We start from the raw sequence: 17,843 nt of genomic DNA, 5'->3' as shown, positions 1-17,843 counted from the left end.
AAGACCCAAGGCAGCCAAAAAAAAAAAAAAGAAAAAGAAAAGTGGCACAGGATAATGAGGACAATACCTTTGGGCTTTTGGTATGCGGAGTACGAGAGATGGAGGAAGAGGGATATCCTCCGGGAAAGTCATCTTTCAATCAAGGTAGACAGAAGAAAGCATTTTTATGAAAAGATAAGGCTGTGGGTGTTTGCTTACAAGAGAACAAAGATTCCAGGGATCCAGAGGAAAATGTGTTATGGCCGATCAGTAGCAAAAGGAGGAGGAAGAGAAAGGTAACTCCAGGGTAACAATTTACTCCCTAGAAGCTATAACTTTGTTTATATTGCCAAGTCATTAGCAGAGTCCCTGGAAGAGGATTTAAGGCAAATACTGATTTTATTTCCCATTTCCAATCTCTCTGGATGGATAAGGGTGAGGCAGTAGTTGGGAGCTGGAGTTACCTGTTTAGTATGTAAGTCAAGTGGCTAAAGGTTTGGAATTGGTTCTAGTAGGAAAGGGATAGGGTGAGTAGTATCCTGAATGTAATAGAAGAAACCCTATGAAGGGATGCTTAAAATCAAACCCATAAACCAAAGTTGAGATCCAATACTGGAAAAAACAGTAAAATTGAATCAGCCAGAGACAGGAAGAATGAAAAGAAAAATATTCCTACAATTGTGTGGGTTAGGACTATTGAGTATGTCATAAATCCTGAAGCTATAAAGGAAAAAGACTGATAGAATTGATTACATAAATGAAAAACTTCTAAACAAAAAACTTTAAACAAAAGCCAAAAGACAAAAGTGGAAAAAAATAAGTGTAACATATGTGCCAGACGAAGGAAAAGTTGGTATTTTTACTATATAAGGAGCCCCTTGAAATAAGAAAAAAAGGACAAAGAATATGAACAGGCAATTCACAAAAAAAGTATAAATGGGCAATAAAGTGATTGGGAAGAGGAAGGAAAATAAGCACATAAAATGATTCAATCTGATTAGTAATCAAAGAAAGGTAAATTAAATGAGATATGATTTTCACAATTAAATTTCTAAAGATTGAAATATTAATACCCAGTACTGACAAGGATACAGTATGGGAAAAGAATAATTCTCATATATTTTTGGTGGGATTATAAATTGATACAGTCTATCCAGAGAGCAGTATGGCACTATTAAGTGCATTAAAAATCTAGCCACCCTTTGACCAACTAATTTTACTTCCAGGACTTTATTCTAAGAAAATAATTTTCAGAAGAGGAGACAAAAATGTATGTACCTGGATGCTTATCATAATGCTATTTATAATAGCAAAAGACAACAGAATAAAAATAGGGGATTGGCTAAATCAATTAAGATACATCAATGGCTATGACAGCCATTCAAAATGATGATGTAGACCTAAATATACTGACATGGAAGGAGGGCCACAATATAGTGTCAAGTGAATAAAAGGAGGCTGAAAATAGCATGCATGCTACTATTCATTTGCTCTCCTAGATCATTTTTATGAGCTCAAGGATTCATCCCTTTGCTGGTTTCTTCAGACATTCCTTACTTTTAAAAAATTTATATATTATTTATATATAATCACCTTCTTATAATAAGCTATTTTCATTTTAAAACACAAACCCAAATACCCTCAAATAAACAGAGTTCGTTTATATAATACTTTCTGATATTACGGGGCCAATAACAGCTGTAATATTTCAGGGACTAAGGGAATCCCAATCTGTGTTAAAGATGCTGCTGTGCGGCGCCACCTCACTCAGGTCCCACATGCATTTCCCAGGGCGCTGTAATCACTCACCTCCGAGACTTCTACCCTCTGTCCATTCTTGTCATAGACAACACCTGTTGGTAAGTAAATAGAATACACATTTGGCAAGGGTTTTAAAGAAGGGTTTACATTCTTTTATTGTGGTAAAATATGTATAACATAAAAATTTACATTTTAACCATTTTTAGTGAACAATTCAGTAGCATCAATATCATTCACAATGTTGTACAACCATCACCATTATATATTTCCTAAACTTTTTCAGCGTGCTAAACAAAAACTCCTTACTCTTCCCTATTCCCAGCCCCTGGTAACCTCTAATCTGCTTTGTGTCTCTATGAATTTGCCTATTCTAGATATTTCATATAAGTAGAATGATACAATATTTCCTATTGTGTCTGGTGTATTTCACTTAGCATAATGTTTTCAAGAATCACCCATGTTGTAGTATGTGTCAGAACTTCATTATTTTTTATGTCTGAGTATTCCATTACATGGATATATACCACAGTTAGTTTACCCATTCATCTGTTGATGGACATATGGGTTGTTTCTACTTTTGGGCTCTGGTGAATAATGCTGCAGTGAACACTGGCATACATCTATCTGTTTGAATCTCTGTTTTCTTTTTCTTTTCTTTTTTTTTGGGTATATACCTTGGAATGGAATTACTGGGTCATATGGTAATTTAAAGGAGGATTTTTAAAGGCTTATTTCTTCTGATTCTATCATCCTAGACTCGCAGTTAAGCTCCTCGAATCCCCTCAGGCCACCTAGCTCTCAGTGCCCTGTGAGCTCCTTTCCTCAAGCCAATGGTAAGAATAATGCTGCTTGGCGTGCAATTCTTCTCTTTAAGTGTGAGTGAGTTGAGGCTGGAGGCTAATCATTTATGAGAGACTACGTACCTCCGGAAGCCTTTCAATCAGAAAAGTTACCTAGAGGATATGTGAAAGTAGTGCTGGAGTGTTTAGGATTGTTGGCCAGTAGACAGCATAGACAGGATGGGGGTGGAAGACAGTCTGATGCCAAGCGTAGGAACACCCATGACCCTTTTCAACCTGATCCTTACCCTTACCCAGTATATGGTCAGGTCATACAATGAGTAAGAAAATTAAGATCCTCACCCAAATCAACCATCCAAAGATAAGCTTTCAGAGTTTATACGTGTGAAAACTTGTTTGGCAGGGGTACTCGAAAATATTACAGTGCTCTAGCTTTCTTTAAAGTCTTAACTTTAATTTTTTTTATTTTTAAAATTTAACTTAAACATCTTTTAATTGAGGTGAAATTCATATAACATACAAGTAACCATTTAAAAGTGTACAATTCAGGGGCATTTAGTGCATTCACAGTGTTTTGCAACTATCACATCTTCCTAGGCTCAAAGCTTTCTCCTAATCCCAGAGAAACACCCCATGTGGTCTCTCTTTTTAGATGTGATTGCCTTCCTTAGCTAGTTAGTGCAGTGGGCATGAAGGTTCAGACGTATCAGGACTTATCGCTATCACAAAAACAAGCTTATGCCTAAGGCAGGAAATAAATGAATAACTGGGCATGGGAGACACATCAAGCTCTGAATACCCTTTGATGGCTTCTTTCTAGAGTGTTTATTGGTCTGAGGGGGAATCAGGAGAACAGCAGCTTCAGAAATATGCTGGTTGCACCATCTGATTTAATGTGAGAGTAACTAACATTCCCCAGACATTGGGAATTCCTTGAGGACGGAGATTAATTCTTATACATCTTCATATTTTCAACATCCAACACAATGGATTGCATCTAAAAGGTGCTAAATAAATGCTTTTGGTTAGAACTGAATGGGCTAGGTGAGCTTTGCTTAGTGAACAGAGCAGGTTGTGAGACGAAGAAGTAAATGTGAATTTAGAGGCCTATAGATTTAGAGATAGATCATTCTTGAGAACAATCTGCAAAGTAATATTTCCCCAAGACTCAGGGAAAGCAGAAAAATATACATACCATAGAATTTCCCATTAATAGAACACTTGTTGAAAATCATGATGTTCTGAGTCAGGGTCCCTGTTTTGTCGGAGAACACGTATTCGACCTGGCCGAGCTCCTCATTAAGGGTGGTGGTACAAGCCCGTGCTGGTGTGTTCTTTAGTTCATAAAACATCCTCCGATCCCAGTTGATATAGAAACTGTTGCCCAATCTTATTATCTCAACACTAAGGAGAAAGCAAGAAAAGAAGGGTCCTGGGTCAAAAGCAGGGCAAGCAAATTCATCATCCTGGTTTCCTTCCTACCAGTCTGGTGGTAGAAATGAAAATCAGAATATCTTCCTTGGGAACCTACAATCTTGAAGGACCCTTCGTACTAGCCAACCCATTGTCATTCTGACTTTGACCATTATCACTCAAGGCTTTACTTGATTACCAGACATACTGATTAACTTTGCTGAGGCATACTCCCTTTACAGCCTTTCTTCCAAACGTTTTGAAATTCTGCAATAATGCAAGGCCTGCCAGAGTTAAGAGATAATTTATAAAACGCAGCCTAGGCTTAATCAGAGAGTTATTGCTGCTGTCACGTAAACTCATTGGTGGGGAAGAGAGAGAAACTTCAGACTTGAAATAGCCCTTTGTTTCAGAAGGGAAAGATCTGTGAGACTCAGAAACAGCTTACAGGAGCTGACCCTCTGATAAATTTCTAGGCAGATCCAGCCTGCCTGTGGGGTAGCTTTTCCCTAGAATAGCCTCCTCTTCATTTTGTCCGAGTTTTCCCAATTGTGTTTGTCACATTCCACTTCTGTTCCAAATAACATGCATATAGATTCTTTATGGTTAACAAGCATCTTCATTTTAAAACAGTGAAGACTTTTAAAGTGGCTTCCTTCCTATCATCATTCATATTTAGTTTGTGGTAGTTTAGACTGCTTCATTAGTAATCCCTGTCTGAGACAACTGCATTGAGCAACATGGATTTTTTGTTTGAGGTGAGGGAAGAGGTGCTCAGACCCACATTACTGACTGTATTAGTCCTCATGTGTTGAGTCTTGACCTCTCCCTTCCTTCACCATACCAGTCACCATAGCAATCTCTCTAAACCCAGACATTTAATGATATTATGTCTTTCCTTAGAAAGATCTCTGCTGCTTTTAGGATAAAACCCAAACTCCTTGGCCTGGCATTCAAGGCTCTCCTGAATCTAACCCTAAATTACCATCCAACACCTTAGTCTAGGCTACTCACTGTTCTACGACCAGATCAAGCTTTTAAAAACCTCCAAACCTTTGTACATACTGGTCTTTCTGCTTGTAATATTCTTTTCCCATGTTCTGCTTGGTAAATTCTACTCTTTTCTCAAATATCAGTTTGATTATTACTTTTTTCTGTAAATCCTAAGCTTCTACAGGCAGAACCAACCTATTCCTTTTCTAGGCTCCCATAGCATTCACATATACATTTCTATTACATCATTCTTCATATTGTACCTTAATTATTTACTTAAGTATCTGTTTCCATGTCTATGTTGTCAGCTTATCTAGAGGAAGGGTTGTCTTATTATTCATGTTTCTTCCTCTGGCACCTAATATAGTGTTTGGCACATAGTAGGGGTTCAATAAATATTTATTAAATTAGTAAGATAATTTAGTTATATTGGGTGCTTTTGGGGTTGGGATGCCACAGTGCAGGGTTTAGGAAACCTGAAAAGAAGGATGCAAAAAATCTGTTTGTGTGTGTGTATGTGAAAGGGAATGTTGAAAATAGAAAAAGGAGATCAGAGTACAGTAAAGACTTATTTTACCTATATTTCAAATTTTTGTCCAAGGTGCTCATGAAAAGGGGAAGGAAACATCCTTCATCTTCTCCAACTTTTAGGAACCAGAACTTAAGTCACAATTACACCTATCTACCGTTTGCCACATTGTTTCTGTGGGAAAACTCATTCTGAGTTCTGAATTAACTGATATACAAATGAATGTTTGGAATCTGTCTCACTGATAAACTAGGGGCTGCCTAGATTGTGCTTTAGCATCACCAAATTTGTGTGCATTTTTTTCTAATTATTTCATGTGTGTGTTTGTCTTTTTTAGTCATGTACATTATAAACTATTTGAGGGTTGGGATAATTTTCTTTTGTATAACCCACAGAGTATCTAGGATGGTATTCTGGATATAGAAAGCATTTATGCAGTCTCTAGATATGTCTCAGAGTGCTTTGTGCAGCAGGCACTGTGCAAAGTAAAGGGTTAAAGAGCACAGAATCTATGCTTTCTGAAAGTTCACAGTCTAGTTGGGGAATTAAGTAGGAAGTATGAAGTCAGCTTGTCCCCCAGTGGTCAAAGAAGCCTACCTGACGTAGAGGGAAATAGGCACCACGGTGTTGAGAATAATGAAGTAGGACCAGAATATAAGGACGGCAGAGACGGCTGATGAAGAGACATATTCTTTCCATGGCAGAAAATCCTGGAAGTAGTAGCCTTTCTTGTTTTCCCAAATGCAATGACCAACTGCTAGGACAAAACACATGCTGCCTAAAAACAGAAAAATCTAGAAATCAAGAAAAGAATTAAATTAACATTTCATCCAAGACGTGCTGCTTCAGTTCTACTGTTTGGAGCCTATCTCTCAACAAAGCCTCTCTCTTTTCTTGGAGGGCAGGGGGGCCCTGACGCTCACAGTCTCTAGGCAGTAGTACACAGGACAGAAAAGAAAGCCCAGCAGGAGCCATCCTTGGGATTTTTTTTTTTTTTTTATTTTGCAGTACGCGGGCCTCTCACTGTTGTGGCCTCGCTGTTGCGGAGCACAGGCTCCAGACGCACAGGCTAAGCGGCCATGGCTCACGGGCCTAGCCGCTCCGCAGCATGTGGGATCCTCCCGGACCAGGGCACAAACCCTTGTCCCCTGCATCGGCAGGCGGACTCTCAACCACTGCGCCACCAGGGAAGCCCCCATCCTTGGGATTTTGACAGGAGATAATAGTAATTAAAATATAGTAAGTATCAATTAAGTGCCAATAATTGTGCTAAGTACTCTACCTGTATTATTTAATTTAATATTTATAATACCCTTCTTTTAATAACAGACAAGAAACTTGATATTAAGAATGGAAAAGTATTTTGCCTAAAGTCATTTGGCTACTAACTAGGATAGACAGGTCTTGAACTAGTTCCAGAACCCAATCTCTTAATTACTCCATTACTGAAGTGAGGTTCTGCTTTAAAAAAAAGTCTAAAATGTGTGGCATTGGCTTAGCAGCTGGGGGTGGGTGGGTGGTAAGGAAATGGATATAAAAGGCTGACAATATGGCAATCATTTTTACAGTAAAGAATATGGTAAAACTGGAAGACAGACCATGTGCCTACTGAGGCTAGAGCTCTAAGGGAAATGGTTAGAATTAGAATATTAGTGTGTGTTGGCTGACTTTAACAAAAGAGAGAGTTGAAACAGGGGAATAACTGGCCAATTTTAAGCAGAAATGAAAAGGAATAGCGTGAAATCTGGGTCATCAAAGGACTGGAAAAGCCTATTACTTTTAGACACCAAAGAGGAAAAAAGAGACAAGATTGAGATCTTAAGCAAACAAGGCCCAATAATTCTTTTCAGCTGAATAAAATGAATCAGCCTGGAGGCAATGTTCAGATTAAAGATGGCACCTTTTTACCGAACCAAGATTATTGTTCTAGATAACCTCAACTTTCTTGCCATTAGGTTGAGAGAAAAGGGCATGGAGGGGAAAGGATGCAAAGAAAGAAGACAGATTTGAGAACTATGTTTAGAAAAGAACTTTGGGGAGGAGGGGATAATAATCCTGAACTCATTTTACAAAGCCAGCATTACTCTGGTACCAAAGCCAGAGAAGGACACTATAAGAAAAGAAAACTACAGGCCAATACCCCTGATGAATGCAAAATTTCTCAATAGCAAACCAAATTCAACAGCATATTAAAAGGATCATACACCATAATCAAGTGGGATTTAGACATTAATGAAAGAAACTGAAGAAGACAAGTAAATGGAAAGATATCTTATATTCACGGATTGGAAGAGTTAAGCAATGTTAAAATGTCTATACTACCCATGCTATCTATAGAGTCAATGCAATCCCTATCAAGATTTCAATGGAATTTTTTATAGAAATAGAAAAAAAAATCCTAAAACTTGTATGGAATCATGAAAGACCTCAAACAGCCAAAGCAGTCTTGAGAAAGAAGCAAGGTGGGTGCATCTCATTTCCTGATTTCAAACTATATTACAAAGCTATAGTAATCAAAACGGTATGGTACTGGTATAAAAACAGACATATAGACCAATGCAACAGAAGTGTGAGCCCAGAAATAAACCCATGCATATATGGTCAACTAATATTTGACAAGGGAGGCAAATGGTGTTGGGAAAACTTGATATTCACATGCAAAATAATGAAACTGGACCCCTATCTTATACCACTCACAAAAATTAACTTGATATGGGGCTTCCCTGGTGGCGCAGTGGTTGAGAATCCGCCTGCCGATGCAGGGGACACGGGTTAGTGCCCCAGTCTGGGAAGATCCCACATGCCGCGGAGTGGCTGGGCCTGTGAACCATGGCTGCTGAGCCTGAACGTCCAGAGCCTGTGCTCCAAAACGGGAGAGGCCACAACAGTGAGAGGCCCGTGTACCGCAAAAAAAAAAAAAAAAAAAAAAAAAATTAACTTGATATGAATTAAAGACTTAATTGTAAAACCTGAAATAATAAAACTCCTAGAGGAAAACATAGAAACAGAGAGAAAAAGTTCCTTGACAGCAGTCTTGGCAATGACTTTATAGATATGACACCCAAAGCACAAGCAACAAAAGCACAAATAAACAAGTGGGATTACATCAAACTAAAAAGCTTTTGTACAGCAGAAGAAACAATCAACAAGATAGAAAGGCAATCAGTGGAATGGGAGAAGATATTTGCAAACCACATATCTGATAAGGAGTTAATATCCAAAATATATAAGGAAATAGCTCAATAGCCAAAAAAAATTCAATTAAAAAATGGAAAAAGGTCTTGAACAGACATTTTTCCGAGGAAGATATTCAAATGGCCGATAAGTACATGAAAAGATACTCAACATCACCAATCATCATGTGATACTCTTGGTGGGAATGTAAATTGGTACAGCTACGTTGGAAAACAACATGGAGGTTCCTCAGAAAATTAAAAGTAGAACTACTATATAATCCACTTCTGGGTATATGTCTAAAGGAAATTAAATGACTCTTTTAAAGAGATATCTCCACCCCCATGTTCACTGCAGCATTATTTACAATAGCCAAGACAGGGAAATAACCTAAGTGTCTATCAACAGATGAATGGATAAAGAAAATGTGACACACACACACACATACACACACACTACAATGGAACATTATTCAGCCATGAAAAGAAGGAAATCCTGTCATTTGAGACAAATGCCCAACTCTCCAAAAAACTGCCAAATACTTTCCAAAGTGGCTGTACAATTTTACATTCCACCAGCATCATATGCCCACATGCCTGTAGAGAAGACATGTATGATGTTATTGTGAACCACTTCTAAGTCTACTCAGGGGTCTTCAAACCTGTGCCCTTTAACACAAGTTGTGAATTGCTCAAAGCAACCCATCCCCACTGCTAGAAAATTTTAGGTCTCATCTTTGAGTCACTGATAGAAAGTCTTTGGAGACAAGAGTTTGAAGGCAGGAGGAAAAGACCTAACTGGGACCATTCTCAGAAAATGAGATTTAAAAATCCTTATTATGAAAAATTTCAAACACATATTAATGTACATAAATACTATAATGAACCCCTATGTGCCCATCACCCAGCTTCACCAATTATCAATTCATGGTCAGTTTTATTTTATTCCAAACCTCCTCTTACCCTGTCCTCCCTTTTATTTTAAGCAAATTTCTCACATTAGATAATTTTATTTGTAAAGTTTAATATATCTCTTTAACTTTTTTTTTTTTTTTTTTTTTTTTTTGCGGTACGCGGGCCTCTCACTGTTGTGGCCTCTCCTGTTGCGGGGCACAGGCTCTGGACACGCAGGCTCAGCGGCCACGGCTCACGGGCCTAGCTGCTCTGCAGCATGTGGGATCTTCCCGGACCGGGGCATGAACCCGTGTCCCCTGCATCGGCAGGCAGACTCTCAACCACTGCACCACCAGGGAAGCCCTAATATATCTCTTTAAAGGATCTTATTTAAACACATAATCACAAAACCTTTATCACTTAAAAAGTTAGTAATAAATCCTTAATATCATTCAATATTTGAGATTTGAGAATTGAATAAGGGATGGAGGAGAACAAAACAGGAGGATCAAAATAAAAAAGAATAAAGTCTGCTTTCATTCCTAGCCTAATGCAGATTCATACTGAGTACTTCCACTCTTTGTGATGAAGGTTTCTTCGGGGCCATAAAACCCTTCTTAATCTTACTCATCCTTCCTTATACTTCTCTTTAATGGGTCATGTGAAAGCATGGCTTATCCTCATGGTTCAGATTAAACTTCAGTGATTAGTTCTACTGGCTTTTTGGACAGTCTATGTGGCCAATATTAAATCTGAGACCATATTCCTCTACCTGCCACTTCTCCAGGCCCGACTCCATCAGCTCCAGTGGGAAAAAGTGGGGAAGGTAAAATGATTATAATGAACTATTATTATTTATTTATAAATATAAATTTATTGATAATCTGTTTATTATAAATTATTAGAATAAATAATTTAATACCCTCTAAAGCTGTGGGAGAAAATTACTGAGTGAACTGCAACACCCTTTCTGCTCCATACCTGTTGCCTGGATAATTGAGAATTACCCATCAATCATTTCCAGTGCTGTGCCATCCCTCCATTGTTAGACTATGAGTCTTACAGAACCAGATCTCTCTGTTCAGATTTTGTTTTTAAATTTATGTATTTAGTTAATTTATTTATTTTTGGCTGCATTGGGTCTTTGTTGCTGACTGCAGGCTTTCTCTAGTTGCGGCGAGCCGGGGCTACTCTTTGTTGCGGTGCGTGGGCTTCTCATTGTGGTGGCTTCTCTCGTTGTGGAGCATGGGCTCTAGGTGTGCAGGCTTCAGTAGTTGTGGTGCACGGACTTAGTTGCTCCGCGGCATGTGGGATTCTCCCGGACCAGGGCTCGAGCCCGTGTCCCCTGCATTGGCAGGCGGATTCTTAACCACTGCACCACCAGAGAAGTCCCTTTCTGTTCAGACTGAGCCAGCAGAAAGGAAGTCGGCTTTATCAGACCAAGACCCTGAGAGCAGGGCTTCGCCCCCTCAGAGAGGCCTGCAGGGGCAGGACACAGTTTGCTCTTTCCTCATTCCTAGAGCTTTTCCTGCCATCCTGAGGCTTTCTAAACCCTTGCAGATGTTCTCTTTCTTAAGAAACATTCATGTTGTGATGGAGTTTATTGGTACTTAGCCTAAAGCTTCACTTTGCTTCCTTTCTATAGGGAGAAAGAAACAAGAAATTGGTTTTTGCTACAAACCCCAGATGTTACTTGTTTATTACAAGAGCCAGTCAGACCCAAGAAGACCTGTGTGCAAAAAGTGGTTCCAGTAAAGGCTGAAAGAGATACTCAATTTTGTCAAGAACTAAGGCCATTGCTGGTCACAGTGGAGCTCCCAGGTGTCACAGGCAGTCTGCAAAAAGAGAGTACTCCTTGGTCCTTTGGTCCTTCACCTCTGTGCTTTTCATTGTGCCTTACCCAAGAAGTATATCCTGGATTTCTGGCATCATTCAAATTTCAAGCATTTTGCCCCACAAATACGTCCTATTAAGAGACTAGGGTTCAAAAGCATTGTCATTGTGAGCTCTGGGGAGATCTGGGGAGGGGGAAAGGACCAAACTCCAGCTCTCCTGTGGGCTTATCAGGAAGGAGTTTTACTAAACATGCTTCCTGTGTCTGTCAGATTTTCCTCTAAGAATCATTTCCGGGCTTCCCTGGTGGCGCAGTGGTTAAGAGTCCGCCTGCCGATGCAGGGGACATGGGTTCGTGCCCCGGTCCGGGAGGATCCCACATGCCGCGGAGCGGCTGGGCCCGTGAGCCATGGCCGCTGAGCCTGTGCGTCCGGAGCCTGTGCTCCGCAGCGGGAGAGGCCACAAGAGTGAGAGGCCCGCGTACCGCAAAAAAAAAAAAAAAAAAAAAAAAAAAAAAAAAAAAAGAATCATTTCCAAAAATGGGAAAAAATGAAGTGTTTAAATCAGGAAGGATTTCTGCTTCAGCTTTGAGAAATGACAATGCATTATATCTAACTACACTGACAATGTCTTGGCAAAAATACCACATAAACAAAACTGCTGAGCTGATAAGAACATAGCTAATTCAAGAACATTTCTTCATTTAACAACCATTCAAAAGATATTTCCTGAGAACCGTTTTGTGCAAGGCACTCCCAAGAATATAGAGATGAATATGACATAATTTCTACCTTAGAGGCTCATAATTTGGTAGCTCAGGTATTCATTCATTTTGTTTCACTAACTTAACACATAATAATAACAACGCATTTTTTTCACTAACACAACACACATAACTCAACAACATAATAATGATGCTCCTGTTATGTGTCAAACATAATTCTAGGGGCTGGGATACAGTGGTGATAAAAGACAATGCCTTAACTCTCAGAGAGTTTGTAATCCTGTGGAGATATGAGGAAAACAGATATGTTAAGAAAAGAAAAAATACAAATTAACTAGTGCTAAATGCTGTGAGGAAAATAAAACAAGTTAATACTATAAAAAAGGTCTTAATGGAGGTGGCTACTTTAGATAGGGTGGCAGAGAAGGCTTCTCTGAAAAGGTGACATTGAATACTGAAAAAGCAGCAAGCCATGCAAAGGCCTAGATAGACATTTCCAGCAAGGGTAAAGGTCCCATGATAGGAACAAGTTTGCTCTCTCACTTGATTTGTAGTTTGCCTGGGTATAGATTTCTAGGTCAAAGTAATTTTCACTAAGAACTTTGAAGGTATGACCCTATTGGTTTCTAGGGCCTAGTAGTGCTGGTGAGAAATCTGATGCCAATCTAATTCTCATTTCTTGTTGGTATCTTATTCTTATCCCTATGAAAAAGTTAAGGGACTTCTATACACCATTGGAGTTCTAGAATTTCATGATGTTTAATGGATGCTTTAAATCTGAAATTCATATCCTTCTTCAATTCTATGAAATATTCTTCTATTATTTCTTTGACAATATTGCCCCCTCCGTTTTCTCTTTCTGATACTCCTGGGAGATCATGTGGGGGCTCTTGGTTTGGTCCTCCATTAAAAAAATGTATTTATCTCTTTGACTTTTGGTTTTATGGTCTAGTAGCATTCTTTGACTCTTTATTTCAGCCCTTCTACTGGCTTTTTAATTTCAGTAATTTTTACTTTCCAAAATTCTTTTTGTTATTCTTAGATTGCCTTTTTTATTCTTTCATTAAAAAAAAATTTTTTAGGGAATTCCCTGGCGGTCCAGTGGTTAAGACTCTGCGCTTTTACTGCTGAGGGCCTAGAGTGGATCCCTGGTTGGGGAACTAAGATCCCACAAGCTATGGCGTGGCACCCCCCAAAAAAATTTTAGCCTATTCTTATTTTATTTGTGCAATTGTTTCTTCTAAGAATACTAGTAAAATTCTTCTGAAAGTTCTTTTCTTTTCTCTTCCCTGAATTATAATCTGTTTTCTCCAGAGTCAGTTATTCTATTTGTTCATCCTCATCCTCCTGTTTTGTGCTCCTGGTTTCCTTCCAGTTCACTTAAAAACAGGAGTAAAAGAGTAGTTTCATCATTATAGGTTAGTTTTTTTTTTTTTTTTTTTTTTTTTAATTTTATTTTTTGTGGTATGTGGGCCTCCCGCTGCCGCGGCCTCTCCCATTGTGGAGCACAGGCCCCGGACGTGCAGGCTCAGCAGCCATGGCTCACGGGCCCAGCCGCTCCGCGGCATGTGGGATCCTCCCGGACCGGGGCACGAACCCGTGTCCCCTGCATCGGCAGGCGGACTCCCAACCACTGCGCCACCAGGGAAGCCCTATAGGTTAGTTTTATTTCCTTTGGTTAATTTTGTTTCTCGAGCAGACCACTCCCCTGGATGGGAAGATGGAACCATGAGTTCTGTGTAGGTAGGCAGAATGTGTTCTTTCACTGGTTTTACCCTAGAGTACACAAGGAGCTTGCTGGCAAACTTGAGTCCCCCAAATTTAAAATAAAGTGGGTTTTACTCTGAAGTGATGACACCCCCATTAGAAGCCCTACCCCTCTGCAGACAGATTGTTAAATTTCTTCGGAAAGCAGTTCTCTTGTTTGAGACTAGAGGTCAGATACATTTGTTACTGCTATATGTATGCCTATAGGGGTGGTAGGATGGTACAGAGGGCCAGGTGTTGTCCATGCTGTTTCATGGGCAATTTCAAAATTAATTATCCTGATTATTACCCCCACATCTTACTCCTGCTCTCAATTCCTGCTGAATCTAGCTTGGAACTACTCTTGAGGAATGCATTTCCATGGAAGCTTTCACTACTCTGGTTTATTTATTGGTATAATCTATCTACTTCCTGCCTTCCAAAAGCTCATCAGCATCTTGGGTCTGCTGGCAGTTCTTCACGCTCTGTCAGGGGATTTATTTTCTATTTGTACTTCCTAACAGTCATTTCATTAGGCTCAAATAGGAAGTCTCAACGTCCTTCTTAAACTAGGTGCCCAAAAGTGAACATGGGACCCAAGATAATATTCCCTACTTTCTGAAGGAATGATTGCATGAATGACCTCATAAATGTAGAAATTCATAGCAGCTACTCTGCTAGTTTAGCTGCTCTGGGCATTTACACTGCTTCTCTGCTGCAGCCATCTTGTGAGAACTTGAGCAGAGAACTGCATTCTCTTTGGACACTCCCAATGCAGATCCCTCTATACCTCTGCTTTAATCTGCTCTGGTGTTCTCTAGGCCTGCTATTCAGCCACCATCCTAGGACTTCCTTTCACTGTTCTCATGTTTCCTGGCTTCCATATCTTTCTTGGTTTATTCTCTTGTTTTGCTTGAGTATATACTAGAAGCTTCCTAAGAGAGGATACATGATAAGTAAATTTTTTTGAGTCTTTGCACATATGGATATTTCTTTATACTTACATTTTATTGATAGTTTCAATGGATTTAGAATTATAGGATGCAAATAATTTTCTGGCAGACGTTTGAAGCATTGATGTTTACCTTCTGCTGTTGCTGTTGAGAAGGCCAATGCTATTTTGATTCTTGATTCTTGTATATGACATTTTATTTCTCTCTGGAAGCTCTTAGGATCTTTTAAAAAAATTTATAATTTCTTCACATGTGGTCAATCTGCCATGTTAAACAGATTTGTCATGTGTTTTAATTTTGTCTCCCCAGGGAAATAGCAAGTATAGCAGAAAGAGCATTAACTCTGAAAAGTTATGCCTAGCTGGATAGATGTGATTATTAATAAAATTATGTATGTAAAGCATCTGGCACATATTGATGCCCCATCTCCCAAAAGTGAACGTATATACTTGAGAGCTGAACCCAGGACTTATAATCCTTATGATCCTCACAACACCTGGCACATACTAGGCACATACTAGATTCTCAATAAATATGACTTGATCTCACCATACACAAAAATAAACTCAAAATGGCTTAAAGACTTAAGTATAAGACATGACATCATAAAACTCCTAGAAGAGAACATAGGCAAAACATTCTCTGACATAAATCATACCAATGTTTTCTTAGGTCAGTCTCCCAGGGCAATAGAAATAAAAACAAAAATAAACAAATGGTACCTAATCAAACTTACAAGCTTTTGTACAGCAAAGGAAACCATAAACAAAATGAAAAGACAACCTACTGAATGGGAGAAAATATTTGCAAACGATGTGACTGACAAGGGCTTAATCTTCAAAATATACAAACAGCTCATACAACTCAACAACAAAAAAACAAACAACCCTATCCAAAAATGGGCAGAAGACCTAAATAGACATTTCTCCAAAGAAGACATACAGATGGCCAAGAGGCACATGAGAAGATGCTCAACATTGCTAATTACTAGAGAAATGCAAATCAAAACTACAATAAGGTACCACCTCGCACTGGTCAGAATGGCCATTATCAAAAAGTCTACAAATAAGAAATGCTGGAAAGGGTGTGGAGGAAAGGGAACCCTCCTTCACTGTTGGTGAGAATGTAAGTTGGTGCAGCCACTGTGGAAAACAGTATGGAAGTTCCTCAGAAAGCTAAAAATAGAATTACCATATGATCCAACAATCCCACTCCTGGGCATATATCCAGACAAAACTGTAATTCAAAAAGATACATGCCTATGTTCATAGCAGCACTATTCATAATAGCCAAGACATGGAAACAACTTAAATGTCCATTGACAGATGAATGGATAAAGAAGATGTGGTACATATATACAATGGAATACTACTCAGCCATAAAAAGAACGAAATAATGCCATTTGCAGCAACGTGGATGCAACTAGAGATTATCATACTAAGTGAAGTAAGTCAAAGAGAAAGATGAATATCATAAGATATCACTTATATGTGGAATCTAAAATATGGCACAAATGAACCTATCTATGAAACAGAAACAGAATCACAGACATAGAGAACAGACGGGTGGTTGCCAAGGGGGAGGGGTGGAGTGGGAGGTTGGGGTTAGCAGATGTAAGCTTTTCTATATAGAATGGATAAACAACAAGGTCCTACTGTATAGCACAGGGAACTATATTGAAAAGAAAGGGTTTATCCTGTGATAAACCATAATGGAAAAGAATACCAAAAAAGAATGTATATATATGCATAACTGAATCACTTTGCTGTACAGCAATAATTAACACATCATTGTAAAGCAACTATACTTCAATAAAAAATATGATTTGATGATGATGAGTCTTTGCCATTATTTTTCTGTGGGACTCTATTTATGATATTTATCTTTACTGTGTCTCAATTTGCATATTTGTCAATGGGGAAAATACTTCTTGACTTGCTTATTGTTCATGTGTTGTGAAGCTTCAGTTAGTGAATGTGAAAATATTCAAAAAAGTTAAAACCCCTCTAGAGATGTCAAGTACACTTTCTGGTCTCAAAGCTGAATGAATCTTTTTTTTTTTTTTAACATCTTTATTAGAGTATAATTGCTTTACAATGGTGTGTCAGTTTCTGCTTTATAACAAAGTGAATCAGTTATACATATACATATGTCCCCATATCTCTTCCCTCTTGCATCTCCCTCCCTCCCACCTTCCCTATCCCACCCCTCTAGGTGGTCACAAAGCACCGAGTTGATCTCCCTGTGCTATGCGGCTGCTTCCCACTAGCTATCTATTTTACGTTTGGTAGTGTATATATGTCCACGCCACTCTCTCACTTTGTCCCAGCTTACCCTTCCCCCCTCCATATCCTCAAGTCCATTCTCTAGTAGGTCTGCTGCATATTTATTCCTGTCTTGCCCCTAGGTTCTTCTGACCATTTTCATTTTTTTTTTTTTAGATTCCATATATATGTGTTAGCATACAGTATTTGTTTTTCTCTTTCTGACTTACTTCACTCTGTATGACAGTCTCTAGGTCCATCCACCTCACTACAAACAACTCAGTTTCATTCCTTTTCATGGCTGAGAAATATTCCATTGTGTATATGTGCCACATCTTCTTTATCCATTCATCTGTTGATGGACACTTAGGTTGCTTCCATGTCCTGGCTATTGTTGAATGAATCTTCCTAATTTTTGAAAATCCCATTTATTAAATCCAAAGGATATAGAAAAAGAACTGTAACATTTACCATAATAAATAACAGAGAACACACAATTTGTAATTCAGATATTAATGAGAGATGTACAGAAAAAGGGCACTTTTATCTTCTAAGCAATAGAGTAAAAATAAAATATAAAAGTAATGGAATCAAGCATAGGCAGCATTGGAACCACTCAGTCATGCAGAGAAGCTGTATAAGTGAAGAAATTAATCTGTCTATATCTAACAAGAAAAAAGGCAACCCATATATAATAGCATGGAAATAATTAATTAGTCTTCAATTTAAACTTCTATTCTCAAAGCTGATTATTATCTATTGAGTGCTTATAAAATTTTTT

At 38.6% G+C, this 17,843-nt stretch overlaps 1 protein-coding gene across 1 annotated transcript in view; it reads right to left on the bottom strand.

Moving 5' to 3' along the window:
* The window catches only part of LOC308619257 (phospholipid-transporting ATPase FetA-like), a gene marked incomplete at its 5' end in the record, with an annotated part of 72,293 nt that overhangs the window by 24,233 nt on the left and 30,217 nt on the right, over window positions 1-17,843 (bottom strand). The window contains 3 exons of the mRNA XM_081237886.1: window positions 1,789-1,832; window positions 3,736-3,944; window positions 6,073-6,269. Of these exons, the coding sequence (XP_081094012.1) occupies window positions 1,789-1,832; window positions 3,736-3,944; window positions 6,073-6,269 (450 nt within the window). The remainder of the gene's footprint in view (window positions 1-1,788; window positions 1,833-3,735; window positions 3,945-6,072; window positions 6,270-17,843) is intronic.

This window comes from Mesoplodon bidens (assembly GCF_964165515.1).
Source record: "Mesoplodon bidens genome assembly, chromosome: 6".
Taxonomy (NCBI): Eukaryota; Metazoa; Chordata; class Mammalia; order Artiodactyla; family Ziphiidae; genus Mesoplodon; species Mesoplodon bidens.
The sequence above is the reverse complement of the archived record's forward strand: the minus strand, read 5'-3'. Positions and strand labels throughout refer to the sequence as shown.